The sequence below is a fragment of the Telmatherina bonti genome (assembly GCF_933228915.1).
Source record: "Telmatherina bonti genome assembly, chromosome: 21".
In the NCBI taxonomy this organism is placed as follows: Eukaryota; Metazoa; Chordata; class Actinopteri; order Atheriniformes; family Telmatherinidae; genus Telmatherina; species Telmatherina bonti.
This window is the reverse complement of record NC_136630.1, coordinates 33,903,251-33,921,450: the sequence shown is the minus strand read 5'-3', so window position 1 is coordinate 33,921,450 and position 18,200 is coordinate 33,903,251. Positions and strand designations below refer to the sequence as shown.

Sequence of the window (18,200 nt, the reverse complement as noted above, 5' to 3'; positions counted from 1 at the left end):
TGACAGAGGAATCCCATCCAGCTACTGGCAGCGTGTGACCTGTCCAATGTCTTTGAGCTCAAATATCATGGGTCAAGGAATACTGACTGTGTCATGGTCTATAAGCAGCAGGATGTTTACACTCAATGCTGAGGAAGACAGACAGCTGTTTCACTCTGCTAGAGCTTAGAGGAATGTTTACGGGCTGTTTGGGCTTGTTCCCATGGTCACTGCCTCTCTGTCTCTTGGTTCAGGTGCAGTTGAAGAGTGAACAGACAAAGACGTTTGCCATGAAGATTCTGAAGAAGCGGTACATTGTCGACACAAAACAACAGGAGCACATTCGATCCGAGAAGCACATCATGACTGAGGCCCACTCTGACTTCATTGTCAGGTCAGAGCGTCCATCTGTAGACCCTGCCTTGCAGATACGTGGACGGGTTCTGCGTTGCAGATGTGGTGAACTTGATTAAATTCATTCTGAGTTTTCACAGATTTGTGAGATAGAAACATCTTCTTTTGTCTCGGTTCAGGCTCTACCGGACTTTCAAGGACAGTAAATATCTCTACATGCTGATGGAGGCTTGTCTAGGTGGAGAGCTGTGGACCATACTGAGGGACAGGTACACCTGTAACTGACCTTAACACATCTATTCCGGCACCAGCAAGTAGAACCGCTTCAGTTCCATGCTGGTGATAAAATATTAATTACCAGCACTGAATCAAGTTTTTAACTCTTTAGCTGCCCTTTCTATGGTTTGGCAGCAGGGGTGAAGCTAGAGACGGGGCCAGTGTGATACTGGCAGCAGAGTTGGAGACCTCTGCCCTAGATGATTGATGGGTGACTGTAGGAGGCTAGAAATGTCTTTCCAGACCTGCATGGAAAGTTAGTACCTGCACAAGTACAACTACTAATAATGGGTATTCCTCAATTCAGGATTTGCACACTTCCAAGTGCAGGATTTGTCGGCTGCATATGTCATTGTGGCGCGCCAAGTGCTGTCCCAATCCAAAGGCTCCTTTGAGTCCACCCTTCAAATGCCCCCTTCGTTTGGCTCCAGATTGGCTTAAAACGAAGGATACAAGAGATGTATCCTTTGCACTCCCTCTTATCTCAGAATTCATTGCGCTCCTGATAGAAAAGAATGAGCAGCAGAACGCCAGTGTTGGTACCACACCAGCCAGACCGTTTATTTATTTTTATGTATAAACACACACATATTTGTCCCGGCAGACAAGCTGGGAGGACATTGTGTCCAATAACCACAAATGGATGAGTCGTACTCAGATGTCTTCGTCCCCTTTCATTAAAGAAAAGGCTGAATTCACTTCAGTCACTCAGATAACTGGAGACTGGAATAAGGGAAAATAATTAAACATGGCCTAAATTATAATTTAGTGATATAACACACTGTTTTGTCATTTAATTGAGTTATAGAAAAAAAAAACTACACAAATCGATCCTGGACAAATTAGAGCATCTTTTCAACAGTGGGACAATACATAAATATTTCAGCTTATTTCACAGGCAGCAGTTTTTCTCCTTCTTTAATGGGAGGGCATGAATACATATGAGGACGACTGTATATGTGTCTAACAAGGATTATTTTCCACCAAAGTTAACGTCAGCTAGACAGGATGAGCTGTCAGCCAGAGGAGAGCTTGTCTAAACCGCCTCCTCCTCATGTTGCTCATTTACACACAAAGGAAAATAAAAATAAATCAAAGTTAAATTACTGGCATCATTTTCTGTCACTTAAAAAATATTTTTGTGTCTTTTTGTGGAAGAATGGGATCAGTAATTAGATAAACTTGTCATATGTCGTTGCCAGGCAACGGAGGACTGGAGCACTATGGGTAATTCTCGTCCACTAGAGAGGCCGTCTCATTTTACTGGCAGTAAGCGGACTTTGGTGTGTGCAGACCACATAGAACACTTCTTTGCACTGCACTTGGAAGTGTGCAGACCCTGAATTGAGAAACACCCAATATGTCACCTGATTTTAGCATGAAGCTTTGTTGACCTACTTTTAAGCTAGCATTACCTTAGCTTTAAGCTAATGTGGGGACACCAGGGAATGTAATTAAGGATGCCACATCAACTTAATTCATTAAGATTTTCAATTGGAGCTGAAAATAAATTTGAAAGCTGTTCTAAGATTTACTTTGTGGTGACAAAGCTAGCGGTGCATGATCTAGTTTCATTTTAAGAGGAGCCTAACAAGAATGCTAGCTGGCTTTAAAGTAGCTACAGCATGAAAATGTTGATTAATATATCCAAACCACATCAGGATCCAGTCTACCACCACAGCAGTGTTAGAGAGAGGAACACAGTCCTTTCCTTTACTATTACATCACACCCACTCCCCTCCCCCCAATAAAGTGTGGACCCTCCAAGTCTAGCTTTGCCCCTGTTCCAGATCTTAAAACCTCCATCTGTGTTTTAGAGGTTCTTTTGAAGATTCCACCACCAGGTTCTACACGGGCTGCGTGGTTGAGGCCTTTGCCTACCTGCATGCCAAAGGCATCATATACCGAGACCTTAAACCAGAAAACCTCATATTGGACAGCAGAGGATACGCCAAGCTGGTACCTACCGATATCTTTAGTAAAAAACTAGGACTTTGTAAAAGATCTGGGTCTCTCATAGTCAGTTTTGTTTTCGTCCAGGTGGACTTTGGCTTTGCAAAGAAGATCGGCTGCTGTAAGAAGACGTGGACATTTTGCGGGACGCCAGAATATGTGGCTCCGGAGATCATCTTAAACAAGGGTCATGACTTCTCAGCGGACTACTGGTCTCTGGGGATCCTGATGTATGAGCTGCTGACCGGCAGGTGAGGACCAATCAGATGCTAGTGTCTTCATATGAAGAAACAAAGCGTCAAAAGAAGGTTAAGTTTAAAAAATTGTTTTCACATCCAATCATTTATAAAGTGTAAAATAAATTTCCATTTTAGGTTATCATTGTTCTTATTTAATATATATTTTCTATCATACTTTCATTGTTAATATAAATGCGGTGACATTCCATGCCATCAATTTTTAAATGATTTTAAAACTATTGTGGATTCATCATTTTTTGGAGCCGTTTTTATATTTTTGGGTTTATTTGTCTGATGGGAATGTCTGGCTGAGTCCCCCGTCAGAGCGAGCTTCAACTCCCACCTTCAGCAGAGCGTCAACCATGTCCCGAGTGAGGCGGGGGACATTGAGTCTGAGTGGGCTATGTTCCGTACCTCTATTGCTGAGGCGGCTGGCCGGAGCTATGGCTGTAAGGTCGTTGGTGCCTGTCGTGGCGGTAATCCCAGGACTCGTTGGTGGACACCAGCAGTGAAGGATGCTGTCAAGCTGAAGAAGGAGTCCTATCGGGCCTTCTTGGCCTGTGGGACTCTGGAGGCAGCTGATAGGTCCCAACAGGCTAAGCGGCATGCGGCTTTGGCTGTCGCCAAGGCAAAAATTTGGGCATGGGAAAAGTTCGAGTCCATGGAGAAAGACTTCCAGACGGCTTTGAGGAGATTCTGGTCCACCATCCGGCGGCTCAGGAGGGGGAAGCAGTGCTCCATCAACACTGTGTACAGTGGAGATGGGGAGCTGCTGACCTCAACTCGGGACGTTGTGGGTCGGTGGAAGGAATACTTCAAAGACCTCCTCAATCCTACCAACATGTCTTCCGATGAGGGAGCAGAGCTGGGGGACTCAGGGGTGGACTCTCCTATCTCTGGGGCTGAAGTCGCTGAGGTGGTCAAAAAGCTCCTTGGCAGCAAGGCCCCGGGGGTGGATGAGATCCGCCTGGAGTTCCTTAAGGCTCTGGGGGCTGTCCTGGCTGACACGCCTCTGCAGCATCGCATGGACATCGGGGACAGTGCCGCTGGACTGGCAGACTGGGGTGGTGGTCCCCCTTTTTAAGAAGGGGGGCCGGAGGGTGTGTTCCAATTACAGGGGAATCACACTCCTCAGCCTCCCTGGTAAGGTCTATTCAGGGGTCCTGGAGAGGAGGGTCCGCCGGATAGTCGAATCTCAGATTGAGGAGGAGCAGTGTGGTTTTCGTCCTGGTCGCGGAACAGTGGACCAGCTCTATACCCTCTTTGGGGTCCTGGAGGGGGCATGGGAGTTTGCCCAACCAGTCTACATGTGCTTTGTGGACCTGGAGAAGGCATTCGACCGTGTCCCCCGGGGGCTCCTGTGGGGGGTACTCCAGGAGTATGGGGTACCGGACCCCCTTGTACGAGCTGTCCGGTCCCTGTACGACAGGTGTCAGAGCTTGGTCCGCATTGCCGGTAGTAAGTTGGATTCGTTTCCGGTGAGGGTTGGACTCCGCCAAGGCTGCCCTTTATCACCGATTCTGTTCATAACTTATATGGACAGAATTTCTAGGCGCAGCCGAGGTGTTGAAGGGATCCGGCTTGGTGGCCTCAGGATTGGGTCTCTGTTTTTTTTTTTTTGATGTGCCACTAATGGCAGGACTGAAGTTTCGGGTACTCCTTTGAGAAATGAAGAGGGATGATTTGATCCCCTGCCTTGGAATGTGGTGGCTGATTAGTCACTATTGTTATCCAAAGATTCACTACTGAGCAGTCTTTGCAAATGGTTCTGAGTGAAGCAAGCCTTTTTTACTCTGAAGCAGATGGCATCGACCTTCAAGCAGAATCTGACTCGGAGCAGTCTTCGGTGGGAGATGTTCCCCCTCCCCTGAAAAAGAATCCTCGGCTGGATACCACGGTAACAGAGACCATAAAAGATGGCACAGTTTGGCGTAAGGAAGAGGTTGGACGACGTCTGGACTTCACTTGTATTGAACCTTACGCCACAGAGGGAGAGCCAACACATGAAGCCAGAAAAAGGATCAAAACTTGCCTTCAATGCTTTCACTGTTTTCTCACTCACCAGACGCTTCGTATCATTCAAGTATGCACAATTGAGCCTGCAAGGGAGACAGAGACAGTGGATTGGTTCAAGGCCGTTCCAGAATTGATGGCTTTCATTGCAGTTATCATCTGGTGACAAAGGTTCCAACATTGTCTGACAACTGGTCCGAGATGTATGGAATCAAACGGATCATGGCAACAATGGCTAGAGACAGCTTCAAAGAAATCATGAAACACCCGACCTGAGCGAGTGCAGACAGGTTTTCAGCAATTTCTGAATTATGGGAATCATTTCAAAAGAACTGTGTCACATTCTACAGACCTGGGGTCTCAATTACGAAGCTGTCGCACTCTCAAAACCCAGCGTACACCAATTACAGTCAACTTTTGGGATTTATCAAAACACGACTTGGCGGTAAAAACGTCCCTACCTCCACGCCAACTCTGACCCTGGCGTATGCACAACATCTGGAGAAACAGGGAATGGCGACACCAAAGGCCGAAAATAAAACCAAAGAAATGGTGTGAAATTTGAGACATTTGTTCAAAATTAAATGTAAAACTTGACACAGAATGTTGGATATTAACAACATTTTAAAAAAAAAAGAAAAAGAAAAAGCGTATTTGAAATTTTTCCTCCAGCACGTAAAACGTCCAGCAGTAAAATGTTCTGAAACCAAGCAGTTCTACATGTTAGAAAAGCCACATCACACAGTTAATAAGTCGTACAGAAGCTGCCGTACTAATAAAGCTCTACATGAAGACCTGCAGGTAAAAGGAGGCGGTCGCCATGACAACAGCCCATCATCAGGCTGCTCAGGTGTTTCCTCCACCTGCAGATACAGAACATGAAGTGATGGTTGGATATAAAATGCTCCCCAACGTGGCTTATCTGTCCCTGCTGGTGGACATGGAACATGGAGAGTCTGGACTCCAGTCCGGCACCTTCCAAAGGGAAGGGGCTGACAGGTCGGGTCCGCTCCTTTTCCCAACCCAGAGCAGAGGAACAGAACGATGTTCTCCACAGCCAGACGTGGTGTAGCGGCCATTGGGCAGATGGAGGCAGGTGGAGGTGCCTCCATGCCCAGGAGGAAACCTGTTGTACAGCTGCAGATGTCTGCAGATAGTGGAGACGCTACATAACATGCTACTAAATGGTAACGTGTCCCGTTCAGCTGCGACCAGCGCTGTTGTCCCCGACCTCCAACCATCATGTTGGAACCAAACTGCTGCCAAACGTCTAGAAGTGATGCAACACATCAGAGGTGGACAATTCTCATTTATTCACAGGTTTAGTCTCATTTCTGTCTTTATGTCTCCATCTCCTGCACCTCCTCCTCTGCCAGGACACGCCTGCTGGGGGGACAAGGTGGAACCACTGCCCCCCCCCTCTCCGACCACATCTGCAGCGCTGCAACCCAGCTGGGACACACAGGAACACCAGTATGTTCCCAGTAAATAAACTGGAGTCAGAGACGTCTCATTTATGTCCGTTCATTTTATAATCTGAAACAAAGGAATGAAGCACTTCCAGCATCATCTGGAGCATTTTGTTCCAGCGTATCTCTGGACTCCTTCATTTTCCCGCCAGCTTCTAATCTGTGGGAGTGGGCAGCGCCCCCCCTTCCTCCTCCTGTGGACCAAGATGCACTTTCTCCCTACATTTTACTGTCTGACCACTTTATTTGTCCTTTCTGGATAAGTCCGGTGGTCTGATGAGACGCTGACAGCATCTGTCCCCTGCTGACCTCCTCTGTCTTTCTGCTGGTGCTGATGTCCATCCTGTCTCCACCAGATAAAATACTTTTACATTTTACAGCTTTATCTGTTAGAAGTTCTTCCTCATTTTCCAGAAAATTCCTCTTTTTTCCTGCAGAACCGTCATGGAAATGAGATGGATTAATATTTATCAGGGCGTCGGCATGACCTTTTATGGCCAACATGTGGGCGTGACAAGATGCTCCCTCACGTGCGCAAAATTTAGTGTTGATCCTGATTGATAAAGTGAAACAGGCATGGGATGTGCATGCGCACTGCTTTGTAAATCGTGAAGTTTTTTTGTGCCACATTTCCTGTTTTCCCTACGTACACCACCTGTAGTCATCGTTGCTACGCACAGTTTGATAAATGAGACCCCTGGTCGGCACATCACAATTGATGAACAGCTTTACCCATCAGAGACACATTGCCCTTTTCTGCAATATATTGCTACGAAACCAGATAAGTTTGGGATCAAATTTTAGGTGGCTTGCGACCTTAAATCGAAGTATATCTGCAATGTCTTTCAATATGTTGGCAAAGACCCCAGTCGTCCCAAGGAGGAGAGACTGTCTGAGAGTGTGGTAATGAAGTTGATGGAACCATTTCTGGACCAGGGCAGAACATGTTCACATCAATTTCGCTTGCAAAGAAGCTCCTCAGCCGGAAAACCAGCATTATTGGGACACTCAACAAGATTCGCAGAGAAATATCCCTTCGGCTCGAGAGAGAAACTGCAGTGAGTTCAGCACTCAGGTCTTTTCAACGACTGACGCCACACTGACGCCGCAAAAGAAAAACAGAACCCTGCTACCGAACAATGTATTCATTGCCACAAGTTTACATGTGGCAAGTGCAAAAAAGAAGTGCCATGGGAGTGCCAGGTCTGCTCAGACCAAGGACAGTTTTGAATAAGTTGTGTGTTGTCAAATATACACACACTGTAAATATGAGTGAATATTGTTTGTGTTTTCTGCAATGTTATTTCAAAAATATGAATAAACCATTCGAAATAAGCCGTTTCTATTTTGTATGTTTTTAATTTTCTTACTTTCATGTTTCTTACTAAATTGAATTCAACAAAAAGGATAAATATGTCGTGATCCATTCTAAGCAAAATATTTACAAAAAAGCAGGAAGATTCAAGCGGTCAAGAAGAAGACTGGAGTCAGAAGCAATGAAGTTTCAGTTGCTGTAAAACCTAGTTCTTCCTTTTGTTTCTTCATTTCCTTTATGCTGCTCTGACAATCTGCATATCAACTCACAGCAAGAGGCTGCCACATTATTAGCATACTGGTCAGACCACATTCCACACAGGAGGATCAAATGATCCCTCCATAGTCCTTCTAGTGCTAGAGTCTCAAAGAGCCGAGCAGGAGGCAGAGCCTTTGGTTATCAGGCCCCTCTCTTATGGAATAAGCTCCCAGTTAGTGTTAGGGAAGCAGACACCCTCCCCACCTTTAAGACTAGGCTGAAGACTTATCTTTTTGATAAGTCCTATAGCTAGGGATGGTTAGCACTGAGCTTCTTTCTCTTTATCTCTCTCTTTTATCCCCCCCCCCCCCCACCCCCCCACCAACAGATTGAGTTGGATCCTCCAAGTTGAGTTGGTTTCCTTATATAGGCTGTTATGAACTGGCTTTCATTATATTTTCTTCTCTGTCTGTAAATGGTCTTGAGATGGCATTGCCGTGATTTGACGCTGTATAAATAAAGTTGAATTGAATTGAATTGAATTATTTGTAATACTGGCAGTTTCAGTTTGCTGTCTCCTGAGGACTTAAAAGTCTTTCAGTTTCTATTCAGCCTCCATTTGTGTGTCCAGTCCGCCATTCTCAGGTCTCGATCCCATGAAGACCTACAACGTTATCCTGAGAGGCATCGACATGATTGAGTTCCCCAAGAAGATCACGAAGAACGCCGCCAGCCTTATCAAAAAGCTGTGCAGGTAGGGGGTGCTCTGCATCCTGCTTCCACCTGCAGAGGACTGATCTAACTCCCTCCGTTTGTCCACAGAGACAATCCTTCGGAGAGACTCGGGAACCTGAAAAATGGAGTTAAAGACATCCAGAAACACAAGTAAGAGTTGTGCCAATCTTCATCCTGCAACTGTTTATTCAATGCAACATGAAAGTGGTGTTTCTGTGTTCAGGTGGTTTGAAGGTTTTAACTGGGAAGGTCTGAAGAAAGGAACTCTGACTCCGCCCATCGTACCTGAGGTGAGACTTCACCTGTTGACCTCCTCCAAGACATCAAACTTCTCAAACCTTCCTCCAATATGTCTACTCTTCATCACATTATTCAAACTAAAAAATCTCCAAATTTAACCAGGTGATGAGATGCATGTTTGGGAAGTTTGGGAAAGTTTGGTTTTATGACACTATACAGCACCTAAAATATTTTATGTAAATCTCAATAAACTGAAGGAATGTGCAAATCTAAAATTCATTCATTCATTTTCTAAACGGCTCAATCCAATTCAGGGTTGCAGGGAAGCTGGAGCCTATCCCAGCAGTCTCTGGGTGAAAGGCAGGGTACACCTTGGACAGCTCGCCAGTCCATCGCAGGGCCACACAGGACAAACAACCACTCACACACACTTCACACTAACCAATTAGCCTAACATGCATGTCTTTGGATGGTGGGAGGAAGCCGGAAAACCCGGAGAGAACCCACGCATACATTGGGGGGAACATGCAAACTCCACACAGAAAGGCCACTGACCAAATCTTGCCCCAGCCAAGGATCGAACAATGATGGTAATCTGATGGTGGTCTGATGGTGTTTTGATGGTGGTCTGATGGTAATCTGATGGTAATCTGATAGTGGTCTGATGGTGGTCTGATGGTAATCTGATGGTAATCTGATAGTGGTCTGATGGTAATCTGATGGTAATCTGATGGTGGTCTGATGGTGGTCTGATGGTAATCTGATGGTAATCTGATAGTGGTCTGATGGTGGTCTGATGGTAATCTGATGGTAATCTGATAGTGGTCTGATGGTAATCTGATAGTGGTCTGATGGTGGTCTGATGGTAATCTGATGGTAATCTGATGGTGGTCTGATGGTAATCTGATGGTAATCTGATGGTGGTCTGATGGTGGTCTGATGGTAATCTGATGGTAATCTGATAGTGGTCTGATGGTGGTCTGATGGTAATCTGATGGTAATCTGATAGTAATCTGATGGTGGTCTGATGGTAATCTGATGGTGGTCTGATGGTGGTCTGATGGTAATCTGATGGTAATCTGATAGTGGTCTGATGGTGGTCTGATGGTAATCTGATGGTAATCTGATGGTGGTCTGATGGTAATCTGATGGTAATCTGATAGTGGTCTGATGGTGGTCTGATGGTAATCTGATGGTAATCTGATAGTGGTCTGATGGTGGTCTGATGGTAATCTGATGGTAATCTGATAGTGGTCTGATGGTGGTCTGATGGTAATCTGATGGTAATCTGATAGTGGTCTGATGGTGGTCTGATGGTAATCTGATGGTGGTCTGATGGTAATCTGATGGTAATCTGATAGTGGTCTGATGGTGGTCTGATGGTAATCTGATGGTAATCTGATGGTGGTCTGATGGTAATCTGATGGTAATCTGATGGTGGTCTGATGGTAATCTGATGGTAATCTGATGGTGGTCTGATGGTGGTCTGATGGTAATCTGATGGTAATCTGATAGTGGTCTGATGGTGGTCTGATGGTAATCTGATGGTGGTCTGATGGTAATCTGATGGTGGTCTGATGGTAATCTGATGGTAATCTGATGGTGGTCTGATGGTAATCTGATGGTAATCTGATGGTGGTCTGATGGTGGTCTGATGGTAATCTGATGGTGGTCTGATGGTAATCTGATGGTAATCTGATGGTAATCTGATGGTGGTCTGATGGTAATCTGATGGTAATCTGATGGTGGTCTGATGGTAATCTGATGGTAATCTGATGGTGGTCTGATGGTAATCTGATGGTAATCTGATGGTAATCTGATGGTGGTCTGATGGTGGTCTGATGGTAATCTGATGGTAATCTGATAGTGGTCTGATGGTGGTCTGATGGTAATCTGATGGTAATCTGATGGTGGTCTGATGGTGGTCTGATGGTGGTCTGATGGTAATCTGATGGTAATCTGATAGTGGTCTGATGGTGGTCTGATGGTAATCTGATGGTAATCTGATAGTGGTCTGATGGTGGTCTGATGGTAATCTGATGGTAATCTGATGGTGGTCTGATGGTAATCTGATGGTAATCTGATGGTGGTCTGATGGTAATCCGATGGTAATCTGATGGTAATCTGATGGTGGGCTGATAATGGTCTGACAGAAGTCTGACGGTGGTCTGATGGTGGTCTGAAGGAGCTTGAAAGAGGTCTGATGGTGGTCTGATGGAAGTCTGATGGCAGTCTGATGATGCAGTGCCTGTGGTCTGATGGTGGTCTGGTGGTAGCTGATGGTGGTCTGATAGAAGTCTGATGGTAGTATGATGGTGGTCTGCTAGAGGTCTGATGGTGGTATGATGGTGGTCTGCTAGAGGTCTGATGGTGGTATGATGGTGGTCTGCTAGAGGTCTGATGGTGGTATGATGGTGGTCTGCTAGAGGTCTGATGGTGGTATGATGGTGGTCTGTTAGAGGTCTGATGGTGGTATGATGGTGGTCTGATAGAGGACTGATGGTGGTATGATGGTGGTCTGATAGAGGTCTGATAGAGGTCTGATGGTGGTCTGGTGGTAGCTGATGGTGGTCTGATAGAAGTCTGATGGTAGTATGATGGTGGTCTGCTAGAGGTCTGATGGTGGTATGATGGTGGTCTGCTAGAGGTCTGATGGTGGTATGATGGTGGTCTGCTAGAGGTCTGATGGTGGTATGATGGTGGTCTGCTAGAGGTCTGATGGTGGTATGATGGTGGTCTGATAGAGGACTGATGGTGGTATGATGGTGGTCTGATAGAGGTCTGCTAGAGGTCTGATGGTGGTATGATGGTGGTCTGATAGAGGACTGATGGTGGTATGATGGTGGTCTGATAGAGGTCTGCTAGAGGTCTGATGGTGGTATGATGGTGGTCTGATAGAGGACTGATGGTGGTATGATGGTGGTCTGATAGAGCTCTGATGGTGGTATGATGGTGGTCTGATAGAGGTCTGATGGAGGTCTGATGGTGGTATGATAGTGGTTTGATAGAGGTTTAAAGGATGTCCGATGGTTGTATGATGGTGGTCTGATAGAGGTCTGATGGTGGAATGATAGTACTCTGATGGAGGTCCAATGGCCGTCTGATGGTCCTCTAATGGTGGTCTTATGGCAGTCTGTTGTTGTCTGAAGGAGGCCTAATCGTGTTCTGATGGAGGACAGATGGTGGTGTCGTGAAAAAGCGTTATTTGCTGGGTTTACACTTGTCTGGCCCAAGTCTTTGGTCAGAAAGACTGCAGTGAATCCAGATATTCGAGAATGTTTTAAATAAATTCCACAGACAAATGACGTATTGTCGACTATGAGTGGATGTGTGTGTGGTTAACTGTGTAAGAACAAATAACCATAATCAGCATCGTCTTTATGGAGGACTGATACTAGAAATGGTGTAGTAAAATAATGCACAATAAACATGACAATATTTGCACGTGTATGTACACAACGCATATAAAACAATGAAGAACACAGTTCTGCCAGCAAAACAACAATGCTGTTACAGGCAATTTAGTTGTGCAAACAGTCCACAAGGGGGCTTCAGAATACCGTACAAAGCTGTACCTATGGCGACCAAAACAAGACTAAGTAAAAAAAACTCAGCAGATAAGAAGCCAGGGTGTTGTCTATGCAATCGAAATAAACACAAATTTGTATGAATGTAAAAGTTGACACACTTACATAGGCATTTACGCTCAGAATCTAAAGGAAACATTAACTGTGAGTCACAGAGCTCACTCCTGCTGTCTCCCTCTGCAAATTGACCACTGAAGTATCCGTGCCCATGTCCTCTGAAGGCAGCAGTGGTAAAGGGCAGTTGCTTTAAGCAGGGAAATTTGCACTGGTATGATTGTGGTCTGATCTAGCGGTCTGATGGAGGTCAGATGGAGGTGACCTGATGTAGGTCTCCAATCCATTCCAATCCAGTCCAATTGAACTTTATTTATAAAGCACATTAAAACAACACATACAAAATATTACAAAAACAATCAACTTACTAGTCACAGTAAAAAAAAAATCAATAAAAGGAGTCACCAATTCAAGCAGTGGTAAAAGCCAGTGAAAAAAGGTGACTCTTAAGAGCAGATTTAAAAGCAGAGAGACCCGGCCTGTCTCAGGTGCAGTGGCAGTGAATCCCATATTTTTTGACCAACAACTGAAAATGAGCGGTCCCCCCTGGATTTCAGCTTGGTTTTTGGGACAACCAGCAGGAAGCGATGTGCCGACCTCAGAGAGCGAGCAGGGGTGTAGGACAGGTTGGACAGGTACTGCGAGGTGAGGCCATGTTGACATTTAAAAACAAATAAAACAATTTTAAAATCAGTACTGAATGACACAGGGAACCAATGCAGAGACTGCAAAGCCAGAGTGATGTGTTCCTGTTTCTTGGTACCAGTTAAAAGCCGAGCTGCAGCGTTCTGAACGAGTCGGGCAAGAGTTGACTGTCTGAGCCCGACATAAATTGCGTTGGAGCAATTGAGGCGATTCGTAATAAAAGCATGGATTAAAATCTCAGAATCATGATGAGAAACAAATAGCTTGGCTTTTGGATAGTCGTCCAAGCTGAAAGAAACTGGATTCAACAACAGCGCTAATCTGTGCATCAAACTTCAGAGCACTGTCCAGTTTCACACTGAGGTTCGTCACCGTGGGCCTGAGATACCGACCCAAGTATGCCAGGGCTGGCTTCATGCAATCTGATGTTCAGGGGACACAGGGAAGTTTTAGGTCTGGGAAATGCTGGCAACTTTTTGTCAATAATCTAATTAGCTCGTTACGACCCTGTTTTGAAAGAGCTAATTAACTGACTAGAAGGGTCAGTGAAGTACCTCAGTCATCAGATTAAAGATGAGATCATTTACAACCTGTCTCAACGCCTGAAAGCTGACATAAGCAATGGAATAAACGAAGCCCCGTTTTATTCTATTATCATGGACACAACGCAAGACGTGTCCAAGATGGACCAGCTGAGCCAGGTGTACCGTTACGTAACTTGCCAAGAATGACATCGATATTGCAACAGGTATACAGATCAATGAAGTGTTTTTGGGTTTTGAAGCGAGTGTGGGCTCATCAGCTTCAGAGCTTGAAACCCAATTCCTGGGCTCTGTAGAGGAAAATGGAATAGATCAGTCAAAATGCCGTGGACAGGGCTACGATGGGGCCGCTAATATGAGGGGTGCGTATTCAGGCGTACAGGCGAGGATAACAGAGAGGGAGCCCCTTGCTCGGCATGTTCACTGCGCTGCTCATAATCCTAACCTTGCTCTTAATGACTCTGTTAAAAATGTCCCTGGACTGAAGCAGCTTTATGACACTGTGGAGAACCTGTACAACTTCTTTGGTCACAGTATAAACGATGGGCGCTCCTCAGTGAGTTAATGACTCCAAAGGGCAGAACAGTCACATTGAAACGTCTCTGGTCATCACAACACGATGCACTTTTTGCTTTAAGGTACAGATATGGAGACATTAGAAAAGCTTTTGTCAAAATATCCTTGACTGGTGACAAAAAAGAGGAGCGCAGTGAAGCAAGTGAGCTCAAGAATACCATCAGCAAATTTTCTTTCATATTTTTGGTCAACATGCAAACCAAGATTCTTGAGTGTATAAATGCTGCCTCACAGATTTCCTGCAGGCTGAGGACGCAGATGTTCTGGAAGCCTCGACTCTTCTGCAAAACGCCGTCAGTGCTTTGATGGAGTTTAGGGAGCGATTTGATGAGGCTAAGTCTGCTACTGCTGCTCTAGCTACAAAATGAAGTCAAGTGCAGTTTGAAGCAACCAGGGCCAGAAAAGTTAAACGTCACTTTGATGAACTTTCTGAAGACAGCTGCCTCGCTGACGTGGAGAGATCTTGATATCATCATCCAGCAGCTGTCCCAAAGATTCACCAGCTTAAATGGAACTGTGAATTTGTTTGAGGCAGTTCACCCCAACACACTGCTGCAAGCAGGAGATGAGGAGTTACACCACGCTGCCCAGCGGCTTAGTGAGCACTACAGTCGGGACATCGGCCCCAGCTTCCCTGGCCGGCTGCCTTGCTTTAGAACATCTTTCAGGGACCAGATACCAAAGCAAAAGTCTTGACGATCTGGCAAAGATGATCCTTGTCAACCACCCAGCAGTAACTTCTACGTTCAGTGAGGTTTGCACCGCCCTCCTTTTAATTTTGACTCTTCCCGTCACTGTTGCAATCTCTAAGCGCTCATTCTCCAAGTTAAAACTAATTAAAAACCACTTGAGGAGCTCTTTTGTTGTTGTTGTCTTGGTTTGTTACTTCATGTCCGTTTTATGGACTTCAAAATAATAAAGTCACTCCATGGTGCCGAAGCTTTTAAGCCCAGCTGTTGTAAAGCTGTGTTATATTTTTATTTATTTATTAATTTTTTGGAGGGGTTTAAAGGGCCTGGTCATTTGCCCCGCCCCCAGCCTGGTTCTAATTTGTTCTGCTTCTGAGCGTGATGTAACCCATTGCCAGCATTTGGGCTTGTTCATCACCTCCACCAAGTACTAGGTCTGGGCGATGAATCAGGTTTTAATCTCAGTACGATCTGGGTTTCCAACGATGACAAAAATAAAAGGGTGTGATTATGTTTCTCTCTGCAGTTTCCTCTCCTGCTGTCTTCAGCTGCTAATCGAGCGTCTCTGGCGTTGCAGCGCTGTGCTGTAAACTCCTCCCACAGCCGCTTTGCTTTCATTCAGACACTGTTGCCAACTTGGAGACTTTCTTGCTAAATCTGGAGACTTTTTTTGTTAAAAGCGACAAATCTAGCAGCTTTTACTGGAGTTATTGGAGACTTTTCTGGTGTTTTGGCGACTGACTTGAAGGCACATATTGTTCTGCAGTTACATCCTCCACGAGAAGCAAGAACTCAGTGCAAGAACAAGAAAAAAATAATTTTTCCTCAGGTCCATTCATCTTCCACCAGGTCTTTGGTTAGAGGCCTGACAAAGTGCAATCCATTTCTTCACACTTTTAAACCATAGTAACAAAAACAGCTAAAGCATGATGCCCCGTTCACATTTCTGCCTCCTCATGTATGTATTCCTAGAACTGGCCTTGGTCCACATGTAAGAGGTACGGTGGATGATTTTTCACTACCAATTCAGACACAAAAAGTCCGGTGGGTCAGATACGACCGAAGCCACTGCAAGGCACATCCCTGAATCCCCACCAAGTTCTCTAGACGAGACAGGAGTATCTGGTGGTCCACGGTATCAAAGGCCACTGCTAAGTCCAACAACACCAAACCAACATGGCATCTAGAATCAGTAACCAGGAGCACATCATTAAAAACTCTTAGCAGTTTTAAAACCAGACTGGAACACCTCAAGAACATCATATTCCTCTGAAAATGATGTTAACTGATCATAAATTAGTTCTTCCAAGACCTTGGAGAGAAAAGGAAGTTTTGAAATAGGCCTGAAGTTTGAGAGGATTGTGGGATCAAGTCCACGTTTTTTAATGAGAGGTTTAAAGAGAGTATTACTGCATGTTTTAAACTACCTGGGACATCCTCAGTAGTTAGGCTACCATTTGTAATATCCAGAATATATGGTGCCATGGAGGGAAAAACAGCTTTAGGAAGCCTAGGAGGAACTGGGTCAGCTGGGGGACCTGAGGGTCTCATGTGACCTATCAGCTCCTTCAAAGAGGATAGACTGATAGGCACAAAAGCATTTAAAACAGCCGTGGCACAGCTTGGAATAGATGGGTCGTGAGCTGGAGGGATTATAAAGGACCTGGTACATCCTATTTATTAATAAAGAAGTGAGAACTTCTTGCAAACTTCAACTGAGGCTTCAAACAAGGAGTTTCAGAGGCATAAAGAGCATTGTTAATGGTCTTAAACAGGACATGAGGACTATGACAATTGGATGAGATAACTTGTTCTCGCAGCTTTTACTGTTTTATAATAAGATGTCTTCTATATATATCAGATAACTTTTACCTGGAAGGACACCTGTAACCTGTCTCTTTTCCATTTGCTCTCATTATCTACAGGAGCGTCTTGCCTCTCGAGTAAACGGTTCACTGTTGGGTTTAATAGGTCTACTTTTAAATGAGGCAACAACATCTAAAGTGGACCGGCAGATCAATTCAAGATTATAACAAAGTGTGTCGACATCAGCATCACAATACTGAGAATCCAGCAGGGTCTCTAAAGAATATTCACTGAAAACAGCTGAAAACTAAGCTGCAGTGGCAGAATTAACCATATGATAAAGTTGCACAAGTTGGATCATTCATTTTCAGAGCAGGAACATCAAAAATTACGGGCATGTGATCAGAAAAAACAGCATCACCAACTAAGAAATTTGAAACAGTAAAACCACGAGAGAAAACCAAGTCAAGCATGTGCCCATGTTCCTGCGTAGGGCCAGACACACACTGCATAAAGTTACAAGAGTTTATCAGATTTACAAAGTCTTTGGCCAGCGGCTTGTCTAGGCAACAGACATGAACGTTAAAGTCCCCGATAACTAAAACTCGGTCATATATCGGTACTATTTGAACCAGAAAGTCTGCAAACTCACTGATAAAATCCTTGTTGTACTTGGGTGGCCTGTAAACAACGCATAGCATCCGAGGAGCCGTGCCCAGCTCAGACAAGTTCACCTCAAAACTTATAGGTGTCATTAATGCAATGATTATTTTAATAGTTGACTAATCTGTAAATTATTTTTTTGATTAGTCGATTAGTTACGATTATTTCTGTCACACCCGCCATCTGTGCTTCCAACTTTAGGAACTTTTTTTTCTTTTTTTACAAGCTGCAGTATGTTTTATCCCCCTCTCTTCATCTGCATCATATCAATATCACCCAGATTTCCAGTCAATCACAACATAATGTTCTTTGGTAAAGTAAATGACTCCTGAACCAGTTGAATATCAAATATAAGCTTACTACGAATTTATTTTGAAACAAACAAACATATTTATAATGTCACATCCAAAATTCATAATTTGTCCATAAAAACCCCAAATAAATAAAATATTTTGAATTAACAAAATAAGGCAAGGCAAGTTTATTTGTACCTTTCATGTACAAAACAATTCAAAGTGAAACATGAAACATTAATAACATGACAGAAAAAAAGCATAAAAGAAAATAAAATCATAAATTATATTAAAGTAATTAAAAGCAGAATTAAGTAAAGGTTGAGAAAAGAAATGTTTTTAACCTGGATTTAAAAGTTTCTACATTTGGTGAAAGTTTCATCTCCACTGGCAGCTGGTCTGGACTGGTCTGGACTCTGGTCTGGTCTGTGGTCTGGTCTCTGGTCTGGTCTCTGGTCTGGTCTGTGGTCTGGTCTCTGGTCTGGTCTGTGGTCTGGTCTCTGGTCTGGTCTCTGGTCTGGTCTGTGGTCTGGTCTCTGGTCTGGTCTCTGGTCTGGTCTGTGGTCTGGACTCT

The 18,200-nt window shown here is 44.5% G+C and overlaps 1 protein-coding gene across 3 annotated transcripts in view; it reads left to right on the top strand.

The window, feature by feature from the left end:
• LOC306771514 (cGMP-dependent protein kinase 1-like) overlaps window positions 1-18,200 on the top strand; it is a gene marked incomplete at its 5' end in the record, with an annotated part of 208,945 nt that overhangs the window by 176,002 nt on the left and 14,743 nt on the right. For 2 of the 3 annotated variants that reach the window (XM_079260682.1, XM_079260683.1), the window contains 7 exons: window positions 234-373; window positions 513-602; window positions 2,427-2,568; window positions 2,650-2,813; window positions 8,428-8,550; window positions 8,619-8,681; window positions 8,755-8,821. In XM_079260682.1, coding sequence (XP_079116808.1) covers window positions 234-373; window positions 513-602; window positions 2,427-2,568; window positions 2,650-2,813; window positions 8,428-8,550; window positions 8,619-8,681; window positions 8,755-8,821 — 789 coding nt within the window. Of the gene's footprint in view, window positions 1-233; window positions 374-512; window positions 603-2,426; window positions 2,569-2,649; window positions 2,814-8,427; window positions 8,551-8,618; window positions 8,682-8,754; window positions 9,041-18,200 lie in introns of those variants that run through there. The other variant, XM_079260681.1, reaches the window with a different exon arrangement.